The 24,495-nt window shown below is 32.7% G+C and overlaps 1 protein-coding gene across 2 annotated transcripts in view; it reads left to right on the forward strand.

The window, feature by feature from the left end:
• Nucleotides 1-24,083, forward strand: part of LOC145037457 (putative receptor-like protein kinase At5g39000) — a 33,578-nt gene extending 9,495 nt beyond the window's left edge. For both annotated transcript variants that reach the window (XM_078986108.1, XM_078986107.1), the window contains exons 3-6: nucleotides 19,207-19,281; nucleotides 20,904-21,032; nucleotides 22,208-23,116; nucleotides 23,236-24,083. In XM_078986108.1, coding sequence (XP_078842234.1) covers nucleotides 19,207-19,281; nucleotides 20,904-21,032; nucleotides 22,208-23,116; nucleotides 23,236-23,241 — 1,119 coding nt within the window. In that variant the 3' untranslated portion in view covers nucleotides 23,242-24,083. The remainder of the gene's footprint in view (nucleotides 1-19,206; nucleotides 19,282-20,903; nucleotides 21,033-22,207; nucleotides 23,117-23,235) is intronic.
• Nucleotides 24,084-24,495: the final 412 nt, after the last annotated feature.

Here is a 24,495-nt window from a genome sequence, read left to right on the forward strand (position 1 = left end):
GTCAGGAATTCGAATTTCAGATCAAGCGATTTTTAGCCAACACAACCTAAATAAAAATTTAAGATCTCATTATTAGGAGCTCAACTATAAAAATACAATCAAAAACAGAGTCAGTGTGTAGAAGTTATGAATTTTACACAGTCGTTAACAATGTAATCTTCTTATACTGTTAAATTCAAAATCGGTCGAGAATTAGTAGACGATGTCTAAACGAAAGTTGTGTACGTCTCCACCTATACGTGGATATAAAGAACATTGAAAACGGAGCTCATATGAGAAGTTACGGAATTTAGAAGTCGAAATGGTGCTGACGCGAAAGGGGTGATGTGGCTTAATTTGGACATTGCTTTTCTCCCCAAGCCTTGCCACCAGAGGGTGAAATGTGGCACCAACTCAACGAGTAGGTCCAAAATTCAGCCTATAAATATCATGTGAGAGTGCCTTCATTTCTCACACCAAAACCCCTTCACTTCTCTCTCTAACTTCTCTCTAAGCCTCACAAAACCCTCCCAAAGCCCTAGTAACCTCAAGGTGCTAGAGGAAAGCTCCAGAGCGCCCGAAGGCTCCGAGAAAAAGAGCTTTTCGACTCGGAAGTTCTGCCCCCGCGGAGCCTGCTTCCTAGCCGAACCTCCCGGTAAGTGACATATGATTACCCTCTTCTAAGTATAACCTATGTTTAAGTTTATTCTTGTTATTATGAACTTATAAACAATATATATATATATATATATATATATATAAAATATAATATAAAAAGTGTTATTATAATATATTTTAACTACTTATGGTACGAAGAATCTGGCTTGAAGGGCCGCATAGGGTTCTTGGATTACAGAAGTGCTATAATGCCAAAATGGTTATGCCCTCCGGTGTTTCATGTCTGGCCCCTGTTTGTACATAATGGTTGAAAAGTATTGTTTAACACTTATTAAATCTATGGATAATGATACTAGGTTTCATTGAAGGAAAATAGAATTGTTAGAAGCAAACCACTGCCCGAGTTTGGAATCATCACTTTAACAAGTGAGTGCATAGTTACTTTCATTTTACACATAGATATGAAGTATTTAATATAAATTACGTGCTATTTGTGCGTATTATTTATGTTCTTGATATCTATGTTGGATGAACAAATTATACATGTTTTATTCAATTTAAACTGTATATTTATTTTATACCTATGATGGGCAAAGATAAGTAGATTAGAGATGAAATGAGATGAGAGATGAAAGATGAGATCAATGATGAGAGATGAAAGATGATATAGATGATGCGAGGTAAAAGATGATGAGATGCGATGACCCAAGCGATCGCCCAGTCATGTAGTAAAGTATAGATGACAACCACAACCTATTCTAGAGAGTCCGGTGGAATACTAGTAGTCTTGCAACCTGTAGGTCTTGTGAATGATGTGTTCACCAGATGTACTCTAAAAACCCTAACAGCTATGGACTTAGTACCTCATACACAGACATTTGGCAACTATAAACTTAGTGCCTTATAAATGAATGTTGGTAGCTATGGATAGTACCCTACAGATTAACTTTGATATTTATGGAATTAGTACCCTACAAATGAACCTTGGCAGCTATCGAATTAGTTCCTGTTAGATAAACCCTAACATCGATGGACATCCTGCCTATTCCTTAGGAATGAATGAGTGAATGACAGATGATATTTAGGGTAGATCCGTAGGAAATAAAGAAGATAATGGGGATGAGTAATTGGGTTAATTATTTGCTAAAGAAACAGAATAACTTTATTTTTGTGGGTTGAAAACCCTTTGTACTCATCAGGTTTCCCAACCTGACCCACCCAGTTTATTTGTATCACAGGTATCGATACGAGGACACATTGCACTGAGAGATTAAAAGGAGATGTAGATCGTTAGTGTAAATGAATGTAAGGTTTGTTTATACTTATGTTTCTGTATTGATGATGACATTCCAAAGTTTTAATATAAACAAAATACATTTCTTTAGAAAGGCTTTGATAATATATTTATCATGTTTTTTGGGAACAAATTCCGCAATATTATTATTTAAAATGAATACTCTGATTTTCAAATAAGCATAAATAAAAGTTTTAAAATAACCGTGAACTTGGGGATGTCACAATAATATAGAACACAACAAGTATTTAATGAAAATATCATATCCAATATATCAAGATATTTCAATATTTATTTCTTATATTGTTCCAGTATCCAAATACTAAGTTTCAATCAAATCCAATCACTAGAATAAGAAAGTCCTATAGATTTAGCGTAACTTTCATGATTTAGCTAGTGAATGGGTTTCGTTAAGTGGATTTGAGTAATTTGATATGTACAAATTTTGCGAATACTAACATTTTTCGTCTTATTCATATGCCATATATAAGAGAAAGCTCTCGAGAATGTTTCAGATGCTTAAATATGACTTTGATACCAGTATATGCATAATGGGACTACTCATAGTCATAAATGAACTCTTTATCCAAGCATCATCATACGCGGTTTCCTAAACAACAATCTATTCTGACTCTATAGTGTGATTGCAACTAAATTTTTCTTGGAGCTCCTTTCTATGCAACATTTCCTTCATTTATAATGAGTACACGCCTGATTGTGATCGATGATGATCTTAATCTATTTAGAAGTTGGTGTATGTGTACCAATTTACACTTCGTTTTCTTTCAAATACTCCGCAAATAAGAAATATGTATATAGTTCTTCGTAAGTACTCTAGAATATTCGCTAAAGTCATCCTATAACTTATTCTCGGATTACACTAGTGTCTTTTTGTCATGCTAAAAGCATACGGTGTATCCAGTTTATATGCATAACATGGCGTATGATGAATGTAATTGAAACATCATATGGAATCCAATCATTCTCTCTTCCTCACCTTTGTGCTAGGAGTTTGAGGCATGCTCAAAATCATGTATGTGGTATTCGATAGAAAAACTCTCTTAAAGTCTTATATCTTGAAAATTTCATGATCTTGACAATCAATGTAGTTTTACGTCATCCTTTAAGTTTCCATTATATATATATATATATATATATATATATATATATATATATATATATATATATATATATATATATATATATATATATATTCCAAGACTTAATATGCTATTTACATACAAGAATAGGAAATTCATTACGCTACCACTAGTTTTCAAATAAAAAACAAGAGTCATCTTAATTTATAATGACATCACACTTTGTGATTTTTCTTATAAAATGAAGATTTTTAATATGAGATGTTGAATTTAAGTCTAAGTAGATTTAAATCCATGTATGCTTTTCATTTGGAAACTCACTTACTCCTTATAACCATTTTAGGGGAAGATTAATAAAGCCTATACTTGATTATCATACATGAATGCATCTCTGTGTGTTCATGGCTTTAATCTATTTGTCAGGTTTAGAATCCGATAGAGTAATTTAGTAGTTTGAAGTGCTTACTATAAAACTTTCAACATCATATATGAGAAATTAAATTTCTCTAGCTTTAGATGAATTCTACCATATCCACGAACACTTTGTGTTTTATTAGTGTACAATCAACCATTTGAACAAGTTTAATACACTGTTCTTGACTTGTTAGTTCCAACTATTATATTTTTAATAATCACCTTGATTTGGTGAGTTATAAATTACACAATATATAGGAAAAATACAATGGACTTCCTGATTTACAAAGATTACAATATATACATTTAAATTAAGTCTAGTATCCCCCCTCCCCCCACAAGCGAAGGAGGGGGTAGTCCAACCCGCAGCTTGGTTCGAAAATCTTCAAACAATGGTCTTGGAAGGCTCTTTGTAAAGATGTCAGCAACTTGCAAATGGGTAGAAACATAGTGAGTGTGGAATTTCCCTGATAAAAGTAGTTCACGAACAAAGTGATAATTGATATCAATATGTTTTGCACGCTTATGAGAGATAGGATTTGGACTCAGAAAAAGTGAATTGCAATTGTCACATAAAAGTGTCGGATAGCCAGAAGGAAGCACATATAGCTCACGAAGTAAGTGAGTGATCCAAATAGTTTCAGAAGCAGCATTAGCCAAAGCCCGATACTCAGATTCACAACTAGAGCGAGACACGGTAGGTTGTTGCTTAGCACTCCACGAAACTAGATTACCACTAAGAAAAATAGAATAACCATATGTTGAACGACGTGTCTCAAAGGAACGAGCCCAATCAGCATCAGAGTAGCCCAAAATCATAGGAGTAGTAGCATGAGAGAAAGTAAGGCCATATGAAATGGTTCCTTTAACATAACGAAGAATCCTCTTAACAACTTGAAAATGATCCTCCATAGGTGCATGCAAAAATTGACTGACCTGATTAACAACATATGAGAGATCAAGACGAGTGATGGTGAGATATTGGAGAGCACCAACAAGAGAGCGATACAAAGTAGGAACTGAAAAAGGAATGCCTTGACTAGTAAAGTAAGCTGAGGTAGATAGAGGAGTGGAAACTGGTTTAGCATCTAGTAAATGAGCACGTGCAAGAATATCATGAGCATATTTGGATTGACTAAGAAATAACCCATTTGAGTGATAAGAGACCTCAAGACAAAGAAAATAGTTTAATTGATCAGTGATGGAGAATTCCTTGTTTAAACGAGCAATGAAGTGACGAATAAGAGAAGCATCATTGCTAGTGAGAATAATATCATCGACATACACCAATAAATAAAGAAGGATATTATCCTTTTTGAAGACAAAAAAGGATGGATCAGCTCTACTACAAGAACACCCAATGCTAATTAGAAAAGAGATGAGTTTTTGAAACCAAGCTCTAGGAGCTTGCTTAAGGCCATAAAGAGCATTCTTTAAGCGACACACATGGTTAGGAAAGCGTGAGTCAAGAAAACTAGATGGTTGTTCCATATAAACATTATCATAAAGATCTCCATTGAGAAAGGCACTTGTAACATCTAGTTGATGTAATAACCATTTATGAAGAACAGTAAGAGAAAGAATAATTCGCACAGTAGATGCCTTCACAACTGGATTAAAGGTAGTAGAGTAATCCAAACAAGGGATTTGAGTAAAACCTTGAGCTATAAGACGCGCTTTGTGTTTATCAATGGAACCATCGACATGAAATATTGTACGAAACACCCATTTAGACCCAACAATATTGGCACGAGAAGGCCGTGGAATGAGTTCCCAAGTGGAATTTAGATGAAGAGCTTTCATTTCATCACACATAGCAGCATACCATTTTGGATCTTTAGATGCTGATTTAAAACCCTTGGGTTCTTTGGAAGAAAATAAGGCTTAATGAAAAGAGGAAGTGTCAAAGTAAGATACATTAGCAATGTGTCTTGGTTTAAAAATACCAGCCTTGGCACGTGTTCACATTGGATGACCAACAGGAGGAGATGGCGAAGATGGAGGTGTTTCTGGTGGTGTCGGCACATGAGAACCAACAGGCGTGGCAGCCGGAGTAACAACCGGTAAGGGAGGAGCTGTCGGCGGGTCATCAGTAGGACACAGAGCACATGGAGAGGAAGTAAGCATCATAGGATCGGCTGTGGATGTAGGTGACATAGAAGGAAGTGAAGGCATGGTATAATCATCACAATATGTAGAAAGCAGAAGAGCAGCCGACGAATCACAAGATTGAGTATCCGAAAAAGGAAAAGAAGTCTCATCAAATTGAGCATGCATAGTGATATAAATTCTCCATGTGGATAGAGGAAGACATTGATAACCCTTATATTGTGTGTTATAGCCGATAAATGCACAATGAGTGCTTCGTGGAGATAATTTGTGAGAAGAATAATCCCTGAGATATGGATACACATAACAACCAAAGATGCGAAAATTTCCATAAGATGGTTGAGTATCAAAGGGAAGCTCATAGGGAGACTTGTTGCCAAGAATCTTGGAGGGAACCCGATTGATAATATAGGATGAAAAACTGAAAGCATGTGTCCATAATGTAGCGGGGACATGAGAATTAAACATCATTGCTAACCCGGTTTCAGTAATGTGTCGATGCTTGCATTCAGCTCTGCCATTCTGTTGAGGTGTGTATGGACATGACATACGATGATGAGTGCCATTTGAGTTGAAAATTGATTTAGCATGACCATTAGTGAATTCAGTTCCTCCATCTGATTGAAAAACCTTTAACTTGCATGTAAATTGTGTTTAAACCAATGCAACAAAACTTTCAAGCACAATATAAAAATCAGATTTCTTCTTCAATGGATAAAACCATGTAAATCTGGAGTAATCATCGACAAATATAACATAGTAACGAAAACCATCAAAGGAAGTAATAGGTGAAGGTCCCCACTAATCACAGTGTATTAAATCCAAAACATGTAGAGATCATTGCAAATTTAAGATCAAATGATAAGCATTTACTCTTGGATAAATGACAAGAACATGTGTTTGGTTTAGGTAAAATAGAAGTCGTAACTAAACAACCAGTCTGTTCAAAACAGAAATAATATCATATGCCACATGGCCTAAACGACTGTGCCAAGTTTCAAAAGAAGCTTGTAAATACCTAGATGAGAGTGCTGCCAAAAAAACTTGTTGACCATGCTCTAAAACATAAAGTCCATGTTTATGCCTGCCTTAAGCTAGTGTCGCCTTTGAGTGATGGTTCTGAATAGTAAATACAGGATTAGAAAAAACAACATCAACTTCATTATCCTCAGTAAGTTTCCCAATAGATAATAAACTCTTTTTGAGATTAGGAACCACAAGGACATCACATAATGAGATATTAGGAGATATATGTGAGGTGCCAATATGAGAAATTTTGGTATCAGTACCATTACCGAAAAAAACAGATGCATTACCATTATAAGGAACAGTCGTATTGAGGTGCGAGGCAATGGGAGTCATGTGCGAAGAAGCTCAAGTGTCGAAAAACCAATCAGGTGAAGAAAGGTGGCATTGAGAATTAAAAGCCTTAACAAGGTTTGCATCAATAGGTCGGCTTGCAAAGATGTGCAAATCAGGACAATGGTTGGCATAATGACCATCTTTTTGGCATAGTTGGCAATGAGGAGGCCTTCGAGAACCATTACCACGACCGCGACCTCTCTAAGAATTACCACCACAATTTGAGGAACGACTACCGCCACCGCGACCCCGGTTAGAAGACTGATTATAATTGACAATGGTGTTAAAAGCAACAGGACCAACAGTGGAATCATTGACTTATGTTAAAAACATCTCATGACTTTTAGCTTGGGAAACAAGATCATGGAAGGATGGTCGTGGAGAGATCAGCCGTTGGGTTGTGGAACAAGTCTCAAACGAAGAACCCAGACCACAAAGAAACCAATGAGACTTGTCATCATTATCAAGAGGATGACCAATTGCTGCAAGTTGATCACAAATAGCCTTCAACTTGCGAGAATAATCCAAAATAGGAGAATTACCTTTTTTAAGATGACGTAATGAATCTTGAAGAGTGTGAGTACATTCGAGAGATTCATGTCGATATGTAGCTTCAAGGGCTTTCCAAACGACATGAGATGTGTCATAGCCAAGGGTTTCGGCCATTGCTTCTTCGGATAACGAAGATTAAAGAAGGATGAGAGCCCTCTAATCTGCAGCGATCCATGGTGCATAAGCGGGATTTTCGATTTGTTGATTACGAGTACCCGTAGTGGCAGAAGGTTTGGGAATCGACCCATCCATATAGCCGGTGAGTTTTTGATAAGCTAAGAGAGGAAGCATTTTCTTGGTCCATAGAAGGTAATTTGTAGATGATAGTTTGATGGTGAGCGTGTGAAGCACGGTGGAGAGGGGAAGAGGAGAATCTTCTTTATCAGAAATTGTGATCGACGAACGAAAGAGCAATAATAAGAGGAGTGTTGCGGGTGGGGTTTAGATGGTTGATACCATATTAGATTTTTAATAATCACCTTGATTTGGTGAGTTATGCATTAAACAATATATAGGAAAAATACAACTGACTTCCTGATTTACAAAGATTACAATATATACATTTAAATTAAGTCTATTACCAACTATGATGCATTTAGTTTATGATTCTTTAACCTTTAAAGTTACATATTGCTCCCACTTAGAGAAACTTTCTAAGGATATGTCTTCTGGAATGACGATAGTAGGATTGTAGAAACTTTACCTTATACAATCTTTTTGGATATTCTACATAAATGCTCTTAGAAGATGTTAGGTTGAGTTAAGCTTCATGTCTTACATATGCTCCATAACTCTATACCTTTTAGATAAAGATATAAAATTTCATCCTTAGTATTATTAATTTATTTGATCTACTTGTTTGGATGGAAATATATATATTCAAAATATATATGTTGCGGTGAGCATGACTCCAAAATTTTAAAGGAAAAAGTTCTTCAAGTCGTCATAGAGGAAACCACATCATATAAGGTTTGATTCATTATCTTGAACATAAAAAGATGTTCGAAGTGGAATGAGTTGTGATCCAATTCCACAACTCCTAAAGATGATCGAAGAAGACTTCGTTTAAAACTCATTTTCCTTATTAGAGTAAAAGGTTTTTTATGCTCTCATTGAGTTGATCATTTAATCTTTCACTATGAAATAGTTTGAGCTTTTCAAAAGTTTCAATAATAAAAAAATGAAGCCGTTAGTAAAGTTAATTAATTATCTATCACCATATCTATTTATAGGATTGAAAAGACTGCATACTTCACTATGTATAATTCTTTAGCAAACCTTTTGCATTTTCACTACCATTAGAAAAGAAGCTTCTAAATCATTTTTCCATATAAATAGGATTCACATATACATAATGAATCATACTCATTTGCCATCAAAATGACATCTTTCTAAGTTGGTTTATGTGTTTCTTATTTATATGGTTAAGATGATAATGTCATAGATAAGATTGAATCAAATATCGTTTGATTACTTTGGTTTTATCTTTAGACTTATGAAAACATATATATTAACTTCATAAAAAACATTATGAGAACATATACTTAACATATAATACATTGTTTTAGAACATGAATATAAACATCCGTTAGACGTTTTCATTCTAGATTGCTTCAAAATTTGCAATTACTACATATTCTTAGTCATAACATGAAGTAAACAACTATTGCTTATAATCAAATACACACTATTTGGTAATCAAGACTTCCATCACTTTTCAACCAATATTGTCAAAATCGCGATCTTGATCGTATGATCTTAGGTATAAAAAATGAGTCAGATCGTATCTAGGGTCGGATTGCAAGTAAGATCATAGGATCGTAGATAGGATTGTAGAATCCGAATTCGATCCGATCCACCCTCCCTTGATTTTAGTTTTTGAAAAAAATTTAAAAAAACATTAAAACAATAAAAAAAACTGAATTTACCAATTTACGACTTTTACTCTTTACCGGTTTACCGTTTATCTTTTTTTTTTTTGGTGACTAACGTATTGAAGTATCTATAGGTTTTGAACGAAAAAATGAATGTTGGAGATATTTTTCATGTTTTTAACCTATAAGTGAATTTTTTTATGGGATCTTTGGATCTCATCCCGGTCTTGTAAACCCAAAAGCGATCCTACATAGGATTTCGGTCTTGACAACCTCGGTTTTAAGAACATTTTCTTGTCTGCAGCATGGAATACCAATCTACGTGTAATCAGTTGCTTATGTCTTCTAAACATCCACACATTATATCAATCATTAGTGTCATTTTAGTATCATATACTCAAGTGTATAGTGAAATTTAAATAGTTCTATCATACAGATCCCTAAACTGCTAGTTGTACCAGATTTCCTCAACTCAAAGATATAAGATAAGCAGTTCCTCTTATAGTATCTTGTTTCTCAACAACAGAAACAAGACTGATCATTGTGGTGCTTTCTTGATTTGTTGGTTTTATGTTCTCTTTCCCATTTATGAATCATATGCCTCTTACGAAACACATTGTTACTCTCTTTCACCATGCCATTATCCAATGCGTGAACAGGTTCGAACCAGGTTCTATTATTCTGAATGAATATCTTCCTCACTTGACAAAAACGTCTGATATGCTTCGTAATTTTCCAAGACCTTCTGCATGTCAGGGGTCATTGTTCCTTGTATTATGTAAGACACGTCAAGAGTATCACACTAATGCTTCCACCAAGCATCATGATCATATAGACTTGTTGGAAAATGTTATTTAGGAACGGGACCTTTAAGAATGTATAATTTTTGTTCGTTCTTGTGAACAATTTTCACGGCATGATACCAGTCGTAGAAATTATAATCATTGAATGTTATTGTGTCTTATAAATCAACAAGAAAAGGTGGTACATGGGTGTAAGAGTGGCTTTAACAGTCATCTACATAATTTGACAAAATTTCATTTAGTATTTTTCAATATTTAATTCTTAAAAAATTAATAAGCTTTTACTGTTTCCAAAACATTAATTAGTTAACGTAAAAGATCCAAGTTACGAAACAAGTAAATGGTTAGGTGATATTTATCTCTTCCAGTTAATCTGTAACACCCCAATTTTTTTCTTAAAACTTTTTCAAAGTTGTGGTTATAAAATGATTTCGGGTGTTAACCAACATTTAACAAAACCGGTCCGATAGAAATATTTACATTTAAAACATTGGGTGTTACTATTAAACATCAATACAACCATAGCAAGCAAATATGAATTACATCAATAACATTAAATGATGAACTTAACAATTTCCAATCCATTCTCTATCTTCCAATTTTTTAACTTCCATCTATCAATTTTCTCCTTGACTATAACCTAAGATACATGACATTAAAAAGAGATACGTATTACAATAATGTCTCGTGAGCTACGTGGGTTTGTGACCCAAAACATTTGAAAGAATTTACATGAAAATCTTTTCATACATAGCATAACATAGTTTTAGTCCATAAAACATTTTCAATCATTTTCCAGGAAAACTCTTTTCATACATGTCATAAATATCATTTCATATCTTATCATTTCTTTTCCTTTCATTTCATTTAAAAAGACATCTTCTCACACTTCATTCTCTTTTATCATTAAGGGATAATTCCGGTATTGAACAATTTCTATTTTTTTACTTAGGGTACCCCCAAGTGTATACCTAGGTAGAAAGAACAATTCAATCCACTAAGGCATCGTGCAAACTGGGACATATAATTCGTGAAGGGGATGTGCCACCCCATTAGATTCCTCTAGACCTCTTATGAGGCATTATGGACCGAGCAACTTTAATTCTTTCTTTGCTTTCTTTCCTTTTTTACTTTCTTTTCATCTTTCACTTTCCACATTAACAATACTCATATCATCATTTTTAGTATCATATGTTATTAGGAAGATATACTTTGAAAAGATACATTTCACATACCAAACATTCATTCTTCCAAAATATTCTTTACTTTCAAAACATTCTTACCTTCAAAACATTCTTTTAAAAAACAATTAACAATTTCATTTCAAAACGTTTCATATATCAGAGCATTGCATTTCATTATCATAAAATCATTTTTCTTGTACCCCAAAATGGGAAAATGCCAACACATACTCACATCAATCACACGTAGGTTAACTATTTCTCTTCTAGTTCCTTTCCATAGATCAATCCTCTTTAAATGCTACCTACACTACATATGGATATAAGTCACTAAAATGACCAAAATACCCCGCAAAGATTCCATTCCTAAATTCAATTGCTTCAAACCATTCCTGATGAAAAACTATGGATGTAGGAGAAAATCGAGTTGGGCACTCTGATACATGTGTGTGGTTCACATGCTTGATCATGCAGATCGAGTCGTGAAACAGCCCAAACACACCCAAAAAGTCACTTTTTGAGTCTTAAACTTGGGTGGTTTTGGTCTTTTAGGTAACCATTTGTAACACCTTTAAAGGCTTCTAAGCAATACTACAGGGTGTTTTATCATGTCAAAACATTCAACTTAATTCATTAAGTACTAAATCAAAATTGTAAGTTTATAATGTATACAAACACTCAAATGAAAGGGCTAAGAGCTCAAGTTGCTCAAAAAGACTCTTTAACTGATATGAATTATTTCCAAATCATTTAATACATCATTGGGTGTTGTCAAGTACATAAAACCACCACTAATGTCATTGCAACTACTTAATCCAACAATGAAATCCTCAATTCCATTCCTTGTTTCCCAAATTTCCCTTTAGGCCAAAACAATCACTAGAGCGAGAACCTTACTAGTATCCCTTCATTTTTGTGCTCCAATATCATCTATAAAGTGTTAATTCATTAATGAATGTCTTTAACTTCTTAGATGTCAATCATTATGTGGTTATCCATAGGTTTCCTAAAATGCCCTTATGACCACAAATTCCATGGATTCATCCAATAATCAATCAACATTTAGTATTTTTCATCAAAATCATTCTAATAGCATCCATTTATGATTATGAAATTCATTTTCTCAACAATTCCTCAACTACATAGGATTCAATTGTTTTCATCATATTGTCCCCAAATCCATTTGAATCCAAGCTTATACATGATTTTACCATCATGGATGAGTTTGATCATTCCAATTGGATTTATTTTTGTCAAACACCATCTAGGTCATAGAATCCAATATCATTTCATCATCAATTGCAATATCCCCAATTTGGGTTTTATAGGGTTCATGGAACTTTTTGCCGAAATTGCCAAATCCATCAACAGGATGATTGAATTGAGATTTAAACCATGGAAACCAATCAAGAGAGGTTATAAAACCAAACCCAAATCAATATTTATCATGAACCTTAACATTGGGATTTAACCAACTTCACAAAATCGATTTCTAGGTTGAAAGGGAGAGAAATTATACCTTTTAAGCCTTTTATCCCTCTTCCTTTTCCTTGAATACTCCAATCTCCACTTGAATCAACCCTAGGAGCTCTTGAGGTCAAAATCACCATTAGAGGAGGAATTATGGAGTTCAAACATGTTTTTCTTCCATAAGAGAATAATTGTACATCTTATTTCCTAAAAGTTTACCATTTGGTCCTTCAAGTTTGCTTATTTTTTCAATTTCCAACATAAAAACATATTTTTCGATTTTAACTTATTTTTGACATACTGAGCCCTCATCCCTCCATTGTATAACTTTTGTAGTCCTTTCCAATAATTGAGTCGACCTTTGGTCAAATCACTCTGCAATTTGACACTTTTGACCGTTTAACTTTAAAATGTTATTTTTTCACTTCTAACTATCTAAAATTCATATAAATTAATGATATAGTTATTCCATGGTAATATATATATATATATATATATATATATATATATATATATTCATTTATTTACTTTATTACTTTAGGAACATAGTCTTAAATTTTAGGATGTTGCATGATCCAACGAGGTAGACAATGGTTACCAATTTCACTAAAAGTAATTCTTACCATAAAGGATCCTAAAACAATTGTTGTTTAACATAACCTTTTTGATCCCATTTACGCATTGGGCCTCTAATGCTTCTGTGACCTTTATCATACAAGATTCTCGATCAAGTCATCATTCTTGAAAAATGTATGGCATCGACATTTAACTAGCAATTATATGACCTTTGTCCTACTAAAATAAAAATAAAAACAACCTCGGTCATCTTAAGAAAAAGGCAAGTGGTTAGGTGACACATCGCCCATGATGACCATGTAAATGACGCATGAGTGTTCTTCAAAAGGGACAACATTGACTTGCATTTTAAGAAATCATTTTACATATGTTTCGTAAATCTAGTTAAAAAACATGGTCTCATGAATATTGCATGCATCTAACAAATCATTTTATCTTTTGTAAAAAATTTAATTCTTATATTCATGTTACCTTTTGTAAAAATAAAAATTCTTATATAATGTTCTTTTGGTTCAAAATAAAACTTCATTTTTTTAACCCTTTAGTCGCGATCAAGTACAAACTAATATCTTATCTTAAGGTTTAGTGATTATGTGCATTTAAAACCAATTATATTCTTTTAATAAAACTTCATTTTATTGTTAATACTTGGAGTTTTGATGAGTTTTAAAATCATTATTTTAAATCTCCTTTTAGTAATCAAATTTTTTTTGATGTGATGAATTTGTAGAATATAACTCATTTTTAACATCTTATGTTTAACAATCATATTTTGAGAAACCAAAACCATGTGATGGTAATTATGTTCTAAATCATATACAGTATGCATAAACATAATATCATCATAACGAGTTATGTTTCAAAACACAATATCATATATATATATATATATATATATATATATATATATATATATATATATATATATATATATATATATAGTGTTGACATAAAAATAATATCTAATATTATTGCTTTACATAATAAAGTTGTAAATCAAATTTTAGTATTTTTAATAAAACATTCTTTCATTATAAAATACATGGAGTTTAGATTTACTTTAAAACATATTTTAAACCATTTTCAACTTTTCAATTATTAAGACTTTTACAATAAAAAATTTCAATTTTAAACATTTAAAAAATACTTTTTAAAAAAAAACCTCATTTTTAAACATCTCACCTTATACTCAAAATATTTAATTCTCAAACTCCAAGTTATGTTAATTTATGATAAAATATTATTTATAATGCAAAAATCCTTTTAATACACATAGCATTAACATAAAATAAATATCATAAGCATGGATCAAATGATGTATAAACCAAGTCATTTACAAGTAATAATTTTTGTGAACTGGCACAATAATTATTAAGTCATTCATATAGAGTTTAAGTGAGATTTCAAAAAGTCTTCTAGTCCCCACTTGCCAAAACAACTCTTGCTAGCAAAAAAGACTTCAAGACTCCATGTGTTGTGATGACATTAGACTTACACCATTAAGACCATAATTAAGTATACAAACTCAAGTTAGGATTACTCATAAGTGGTTAAAACATGGAACAATCTTCCAAACTTGGTAATATCTTCATCTTGTTATATTTGTAAAAAAGAATAAAACCAGTCTAAACAAAATTATTACATACAATTAAACAAATGAAGAATAACCTATTTATCAAATACATCTTTATGAATAAATAAATAACAACCAAAACAACAGAAGCATCCTAATGACTTGTTTATACACAATATCATCATAAGAACAAACAAACAAACACTTGGTTTTTCTAAGGCAACTTTATGCAACCAAAATGCATGAAAAAATTGCTAGCATAAAATAACAATTATAAAACAACAAGTTTCCATAGAAAATATATTTGGTCATTTCTTTTCCAAAAGAAATACCAAGCATATTTTCCAAAACAAAAGGTTATCAAACATAATAATAAATATGTTAACATGTAAAAGAGGCTCTGATACCACTGATAGTTTTTTATACCTCAAAATGATACTTTTCTTATTACGGAAAATAGAAGCGACTTTAAAATAACCATTATTTTAAGACCATTTTAAAACAAACCCTGTGATACATTTACATGAGTTAGAAATATTATAAACACCGATAGGATGTTTAGATGGAAAGCTTTGAAAACTTTCATCCAACTTGGCAATTGGGGAGTTGATGAAGATGGAAAAAGACAAAAAAAAAACTTCATCTTGTCTAAAGGTATCACCAACATGTATGTGTCACTAAGAATGTTAGTTCTCTTCTTGCATTAAGTACTTTTTAAGCCTTTAAGAACTAAACACCATTTTCTCTTAAGGGACAACCACTTAAGAACTTACTATCTTCACTACAGTTTAAAATATAGAAATAAGATATATATATATATATATATATATATATATATATATATATATATATATATATATATATATATATATATATATATATATATATATATATATATATAGAGAGAGAGAGAGAGAGAGAGAGAGAGAGAGACGGGGGGGGGGGGGGGGGGGGTTAGGGAGCTCTTGGGTTTGAGGAAGAAAATAAATAAGCAATCCTAAAATGAAATCCTCTAACTCTCTTATATTCACAAACATATAGGTCTTAAAGGACGATCTTCTATTTAATGCAAATTGATAACTTTATAAGGAACATGTCTTGTGTAATAGGGAAGTTAACAACCAACCTACCATAGCTCATTGAATCTCATTGATTTGATAGGAGAGAAGGGAGGAGTGAAGTGTCTAACACTTTAAGCGTTAACTCTCATTTGTACAACATTTATCTAGTGAGCTTATAAATGTCCAAAATAATGTACACACCATATTAAATCATACTATATGATTTAATAACAAGTTATAGTCTCTAAAATATTTATTTCAAAAAATAACAATTTCTACAAAATTAAATACAAGAGTTGAATGTATTTATTAATAATAAAATTCTTAATAAATATTGAATACATGATAACTTGCTAAAGGTGTGACCCTGTAGGATTATATGTTATTGGAAATCATCATTATAAAATGATAATTGAGCATATAGACCGAACATTTATTTGTAGAGATGTGACCTTTGATGAATCTTATATGTATAACCAGAGAGGAGGTGGTACAAGTGTCGTAGGGAATGATTGGGGTCTTAGCTAGAAGGTGGATTTGGCAAAAGAAACCCCACACTGTTTTGTCAAGAACATCATAGACGTGAGGAATCCCGTGTACAACCTATGGAAGAAGGGTCTAGAGATGGTGATGTCGAAAAAGATAACTTAAAGGAGTTTAAGAAGAATGAGTTTGTGATGAAGGATTTAGGAGCTAAAAAGAAGATATAATGGACTAAGATTTAAAGGGGTAGAAGAGCGGTATGGTTATACATTTCTCACTACATTGAGAAAGTCTTTCAGTCATTCTATTTTGACCACTGCAAACCTATTGGTACTCCTTTGGTAGTTCAATATAATCTTAGGAAAGTTTATTGGGAAGTGGTCAAGTGTATCTTGCAACACTTGAAGGATCCATTTGATGTTTGTATGGTGTATCATGTTAACACTCGACATACTGACTTGGCTAGATTAGTAGACTCAGACCATGATGGTGATTTGGTGATAAGAAGATCAGTGGTGTATGGCCTCGTTCAAAGTATTGGTTTGAAATTGGAGAAACCTATCATGTCTTGTGATAGGTTTTACATTTGAAATGATTGAAATCAAGGATAATCTAGACGACATGTTTACAAGGTTGATTCCTAGATTGAAGTTCAAGCTTTGTTTAAACTTGGTTGAATTTCGTAGGTGTTAAGTCCCCTTGGGGAAAGATAGCGGGATGAGAAAGGAAGTTTTAGGTTTTTGGAGTTATTCAGAAAATGCTCAAGTAGAGATGGAGATTGTTAAATGTGACTTGAGAGTTGAAGACCTGAAATGAGAGTTGGACCATTTGACAATTCGATTGAGTATCTAGAAATTAAATGGATCATCTAGATATTTAATGGCGCATCTTGAAATCGAATGGAGCATCTTTTTTTTAATGGGGCATCTAGAATTGAATGGAGCATCTAGAATTTAATGAGCATCTAGAAATTAAAAGGAGCATCTAGATATTCAATGGGGTATTCAGAAATTTAATGAAGCATCTAGAAATTTAATGTAGCATCTAGATGGAGCATTTGACGTTAGGATAGAGCATCTGACATATCACTAGAGCATTAGAAGAAGCACCGTGTACATGATGCGCCACTAAGTGACAATGTGCACCGCCAAAGGCACAAGGTGCTCCATTCTTGGTCAAGGTGTGCCACCTTGTGGTCATGATGCACCACTTTGGTGACCCTGATGAGTTTCTTAGTGTTGATATGCTGTATATGTACTACCGGAAGGATGGTGCTCCACCAACAGGCTTAGTGTGCCATCATGACACATAAGTCGTCATTGGTGTCACGTGTTGCGTCATTGGCTTGGATGAGGTACCCCTCTAGCTGTGAGGTACGCTAAGGTGTTGAAGGAAGTCCGAAGTTGTTCGAAAGTTTAAGGTGCTCAAGGTGGATGCCCCATGGAGAATGATGCACTCTTGTGGCATCATGGTGCACTCCATGGGAATGGCTGGAGCTCATGTATTGTCTCTCAAGGTTGAAGGTTCTTGAAGAAGTTGTATGAAAGATTGTGTTTGATTGACACCTTTCATGGAATTATGGATTAATGGACTTGGCCCATTAGGGTTTTTGGTATGATCCCTAGTTTGTAAATATGGATGTCTACTAAGTCATTTATTGGTATCTTTGTATCTTGAATACTTAGTGAGTAGGCCGATCTTTATTAAGTTGTACTTGTAATCTTTATTTGAGAACTCTTGAATAAGAATACTCCCTCTTGCCCTTGGATGTAGGTAACCTTGATCGCACTACATAAATAATGTGTCTTTGTGTGTGTACTTTCATGAATTATCCTCTTTACTTACTAACAACTATTATTAGAGTTTGGCAAGTGGCATACGATATGTTATGGTTCTTCTATTCAAGTATTAATTATTAAAGTATTATCTAATTTCATTCATTCAAATAAGGTATTATCTAATTTCATGCATTCAAATAAGAAAGAATATTTGATTCTCCGAGTGGATGATATTTTAAATTATTAAAGTATAAAAAACGGATCATATTTTTAAGTATTAAAGTCTGCACTGCATTATGTTTGCTCAGTGAATGTAAACCCAAAAACTTAAAGCAACATTTTTTAGATTATAATGACTAAAGTTTATTTATTTTAGATAATAATGACTATAGTTTACTTGTTTTTATATTATAATTGCTAACATAGTTATGGTATTTGCATATTTAATTTACTATTAACTTGTCGCTAAACATGAAATAACGAACACTATTTCATTGCTATCGCTACATAGCATATATGTAGTTCATCGCTACTATCCCCTATTCACTATTGAAAAATATGTATCCATGTAATTCATAAATTTACACAATATGATTAAACAAACCAAATTTATACATAAATAAATGAAAATGTAAAAACAACTCATTTTTGTGTTAGTGTTTCACACATTCCAAACATTTTGTGAATATGGGTGTACAAGGGATTGAAACACCGAAATTACATTAATTACGCATCACTTTTACCAATACTAGACCTCAAATGCTTTAGTTACACCTTACACTTCTCAATTACTAGATATCACATCGAATGAATTTTAAACAATAAAGTTTTGTGTGTTGCTACATTATGCAAATATGAAATACATAACAAAGATATGTATACAAGTTTACTATTGTTTCGTGAATCATCATTGATTATTCAGGGTTTTTTCAAGTGATATTGAGTTATAATTTTCATGCAAAATTTGTGGGAAGTGCAGCAAAAGCAAGATGCTAGAGAGGCGTTACAGAGATATGGTAAAAATTTTGTTGCTGCTAAGCCGCTTACCAATCAGGTCAATAATCTTATTTGACACCCTTTCTTTCACTATTTAGAACATTTCCACAAACGCTTGGGATCTTCATCGAAGCATACCCCCTATAAAAAAAATTAATCACTCATCTATGATGTCTTTAGTTTATCAATATGTTTGGACAGCTAAACCAGTTTTCGATAAAAAAAACTTTTGGCTTAGCACTATTCAGGTGTGTTAGAAATGTGTCCCCCCTTAAGTGGCTGAAGGTTTAAGTCCAGTCGTGGACAAAAATGTGTATAATTAGGAGCATGATTAGATGACTGTGTCTTATCCGTTGTAAAAAGAAAGAAAAAAAAGATCAATCTGTTTGGACTTGATGCTTTTTATGCTAAATCTAAATACAAAAATAAACAAAGTATGTCAAAACTTATGTTTTAGATGTGCTTGCTAATTTTTTCTTCATTCCAAATCCTCAAAATGGTTGAATATGTTCGCTTTAAAATGGGCATGTCAATGCGGTAAAGCATCTCAAAATGTTAAGAAAAAGTGCTACATTTTGTTTATTTTATTTATGATTTTGTTCGGTGCAAGTTTTAATTTGAATACACCTACAAGGTTGCAACGGCTGCTAAAAAACATAATGAAATTTTGACTTTATTTAAACGATCGATCACCATCTAGATACGATTATGGGGTTTTTATTGATAACGGATTTTATAGTTTTTATCTTTTTGAAATGTTAGTTTAATGTTGCAATTTGGAAGAAAAAATTTATTTTCACTATTTTGTATTAATCATCACCACATAATAAAAGTCTAAACAAATAACATTTGTTTTTATAAGTATCTGAAAATAGAGTTTGGTGTTAAGATATATACAAAGTGGGTAGTAACAGTTCGAAAATGTCAAGAACAAGAACCGATTCCATCTGCTCCGATTCAAGAATTGCTGATTTTGCATTAGGTCTTCCAAAAATAGGTAACCGATTTCAACGTTCAGCCCTAATAACATGGCGTCCACTAATTTTCTATCTAAGTCACTTATATTTTAGTTTCACTCAATGGGAAAACAAAGTATTTTCCGTACATTTTTAAGTCATCGTAATTGATTTCAACCATTTAACATGTACTAGTCCTATTCCTACGAGACATCCGATATGGCTAAATTTGTCACATTCTTGTGTACCCCAACTATCTAATGTTCTCTCTCATCCACAAATACTTAATGTGTACTCCCTAAGTATTTAATATTTCCTTTAGTCAACCTGTGTGAGTGTATGTATTTTTTCTTTGCAATCCATGAATTTACAAAATATGATTAAAGAAACCAAATTTGTACATAAATGAAAATGTCGAATCAGTTCATTTTCATGTTAGTGTTTTACATTCGAAATATTTTGAGAATTTGGGTGTCCTAAGGATTGTAACACCTAAACTACATTAATCACGACATCACTCTTATCAATCACTAGATCTTAAATGCATTAGTTATGCCTAATTTACATCTAAACAACAAAGTTTTGTGTCCCACTACATCGTGCAGGTACTTAAGTACTTCAGTTTTGTTTACTTTTGTTTCAAGAATCATTAATATTTGTGATTAAGGTTTTTTATTTTTGAGGGATGTGGAGTTATAATTTGCATGCGAATGTGTGGGTGCAGCAAAAGCTGGATGTTGAAAAGGCGTTAAAGAGACATGGGAAAAATTTTGTTGTTGTAGAGGAACCTTATCAACGGCCACGTTACTTTCCTAACCTCCCCAAAGTTGCTGCTATGCCTCGTACCAATCAGGTCAATAATCTTATTTTACGCACCTTCTTTAACTCTTTGGGACATTTCCACAAAGACTTGGGATCCACATCGAAGCAACCCCCGATGAACAATTAATCACTTAAATCTATGATGTATCTTTAGTTTATCAATCTATTTGGACAAAAAGGCTTTTGTGTTAGCAATATCCAGTTGTCATGTGAAGGAAGTGGTCGAGTGTGCAACTCATGTGGTGGACAAAAAGGTGTATAATTATGAGCATGATTAGATGAATCTGTGTGTCTTAACTTTTAAAAAAAATCATAGTGTTTGGACTTGATGCTTTCCATGTTAAAACTAAATACAAAAATAAACAAAGTATATATTTGAAAATACAAAATCATATTATACATAAATAACTACCTATATTATAATAGTTTTCACCATAGATTGTCGTATATATTAATTAATGTATATCTAATTTAATGGCCTATGTACATATATTAAAAAAAGAAAAACATCAGATTCATATCCTTATCATTATCATGTGTTTTGAGTAAAATTAGGCATACCACAAAGCAAATTATTTTATGTAGATAAAGGACCTTTATATTGCTATATATAACCAACTTTCAATTTTCACCAAGTCAGGTTGTGAGTAAAAGGTCCAAGACCAAGTACAAAAATATTTAGACCGGATGGACAAGCTCGATGTGGGTTTCATTTACTGACATCATAAAAATACCAGTTTGACTAAATGCAAGAAGTAGGTTTCATTCTTTTACTTAGTAAGGAGTTGTACTTTTAAAAAATCTAATAAATTTGAACATTATACTTACAGTTTTTTCTCATCAAGACGATTTTTAACATATATATCGATTAATACCAAAAGAGTTGCTTTATATGCTATTGACATTGATATATTGGTTGGATTCTTTAAACATTGCTATTTCTTTCTGTTAACTGTACTCTTAAAACAGCGTCTCCACCTAAAAACTGTTTTGGGTATAGTTGATGGCTTCTTCCATGTAGAAACTGTTTTGTAACATGTATAAAAACTTTAACTTAACCGGTATATATATATATATATATATATATATATATATATATATATATATATATATATATATATATATATATATATATATATATATATATAAAAGTTGTGTGAGACTTGTTGAATATTAATTATTTTAGATTATGTTCCAATGAATCAGCCGAAAGACCTCAAAATACCCTTCCATGTGATAAAAGATTGTACACAAGAGTTCAACGAAAAAAATTTCATCGCGAAGGGTGGTTACGGAAGGGTCTATAAGGGAATCCTCACCTGGGCAGATCATGTAAACCAACTCGTTGCTGTAAAACGGCTAGATGTCTCCGGATTTCAAGGCAGCAAGGAGTTCCGAACAGAGGTTACAATGCTTTCAGAGTATCAACACAAAAACATCATAAAACTTATCGGATTTTGTGATGATAACAAGGAGATGATCCTTGTTTACGAATATGCAAGCCATGGAAGCCTTGACAAATATTTAAGTGACACTAGAATGTCGGGTGGGCTATCTTGGTCACAACTCCATAAAATATGTATTGGTGTTGCTTATGCGTTGGACTATCTTCATAACCACGTGGCTGAGAAACACAGAATAATACATCGTGATGTGAAAAGTGCGAATGTGTTATTGGATGAGAATTGGAATGCAAAACTTTCGGATTTTGGTTTGGCTAGAATAGGTTTAGCAAATCAACTTAACACCTTTGTGATCACTAACCCTGCTGGCACATATGGTTATACTGACCCACAATACATAAGAACAGGGTTTTTAACAAAAGAGTCGGATATTTATTCGTTTGGTGTGGTTTTGTTTGAAGTTTTGTGTGGAAGGTTGGCGTGTGTTTCCAGTTACCATGATGAGTGGCGATTCCTACATCATTTGGCTCGAACCTGCTACAAAAATGGAGAGTTGGATAAGATTATTGATCAAAGAATAAAGAAAGATATCAATTCAGGAACATTAAGCATGTTTTCAGCTATTGCATATCAATGCTTACAAGAAACTCGGGAGGAACGACCTAAAATTGCTGAGGTTGCATTCCAACTTAAGGAAGCGTATAAAATCAAAGTATGTTTGAATATTGTTTTTATCAATTAGTGCAATATGGACATCTTTTTAGGGAAAAATAAGGATGTCTACATAAAAGTATATGGGTTGCTGACACAACATTTTTTTTTGTTGATCAGCATTAGTTTACACAAGTTTTCAAGATAAGAAGATGAAACCATCCTCGGTCGATTCACAAAAATGAATCTTTGGTGAGTCTTTATAATCAAGGGAGACATGGATGGATTAAATCTAAAGTAAAACTTCGGTTTTATGGTTGTCTATGGACTGTATATTTGAATAATCGTCTTACAATTACAATTAAAATTGTAAAAAAAAAAAATTAATGCAACCACCTGTATCTGGATACGAATAAATGACTATAAGTCACATATCTTATGTGCAAAATTGTAATATACCCAACCATATTGTCACCTATAAAAGGAGGAATAAGGCAAAGCCGACAAGTAGTGGAATGGAAAATGACGTGGACACAATTTGGAACCATATGGGATGACCAAGGGCAGAATAGGGATTAGCCCCAGAATAATCTCTATTTAGGTAAGTGGCGTATCCATGTTGAGAGGGAGCCGATTATTGTGAGAACATTCCCGTGGAGAGTGATCGCTTCTCAAAGTGCTATTCCATATCTTGTAATTTTAGTATTTCAATCAAGCAATCATATTCTGGTTATCTTCGTGAATTCTTATCATCTTACTGTTTGTTGGGAGTTACCTATTTGTGGGTTTAAATGCATAACACAAATTTGACTGTAGAGGCATTCTTGTTTATTTTCTACTGCCCTCCAATGTTGTTAAAATTATTGTAGGCTATCACCTAGGTGGCACTGAGGTGCTAAGCCGGAGGTCTAATGACTTGCAAAATGAAGATTGGGCATAAAGTTCGGTCAGGCTAAATATCGGTCAAAAGTTGGTAGCAATCTACTATTTGAAATATTTATTTTAGTTTTTTTTTAAATTATTAAACATTTTATGGTGATGAGGAGTGAAGACTTTAAAGTAGTTTAACACATGAACAAGTTTTACTTTGAGATTGTTATGCACTTATGTTTCATTAATTGGCTAGATTCTTCAAATTTTAATGTGGTAATATAAGAAAATAGAAGTAAGATGCTATAATAATCAAATCAATTAAAGTACATTGCTATTTCTTGTAATTGAAGGATAAATAAGAGCACATGTGTTCATTAATCATTAGTATTGGTAAGAAAAGAATGTTAAAATCTAAAAGAAAAGAAGATATAACATGAAATGAAGATATATTTTAGATTTAATTTTTTTTCCATATGTATCTTGTGAATCTTGTGTGAATCGGGTAACTATTTTAATCACTTTGTAGCCACAAGAATATTGTATTAGACATTTAGATGATTAGTATCA

Source organism: Lactuca saligna, chromosome 3 (assembly GCF_052625555.1).
Source record: "Lactuca saligna cultivar CGN05327 chromosome 3, ASM5262555v1, whole genome shotgun sequence".
Lineage (NCBI taxonomy): Eukaryota > Viridiplantae > Streptophyta > Magnoliopsida > Asterales > Asteraceae > Lactuca > Lactuca saligna.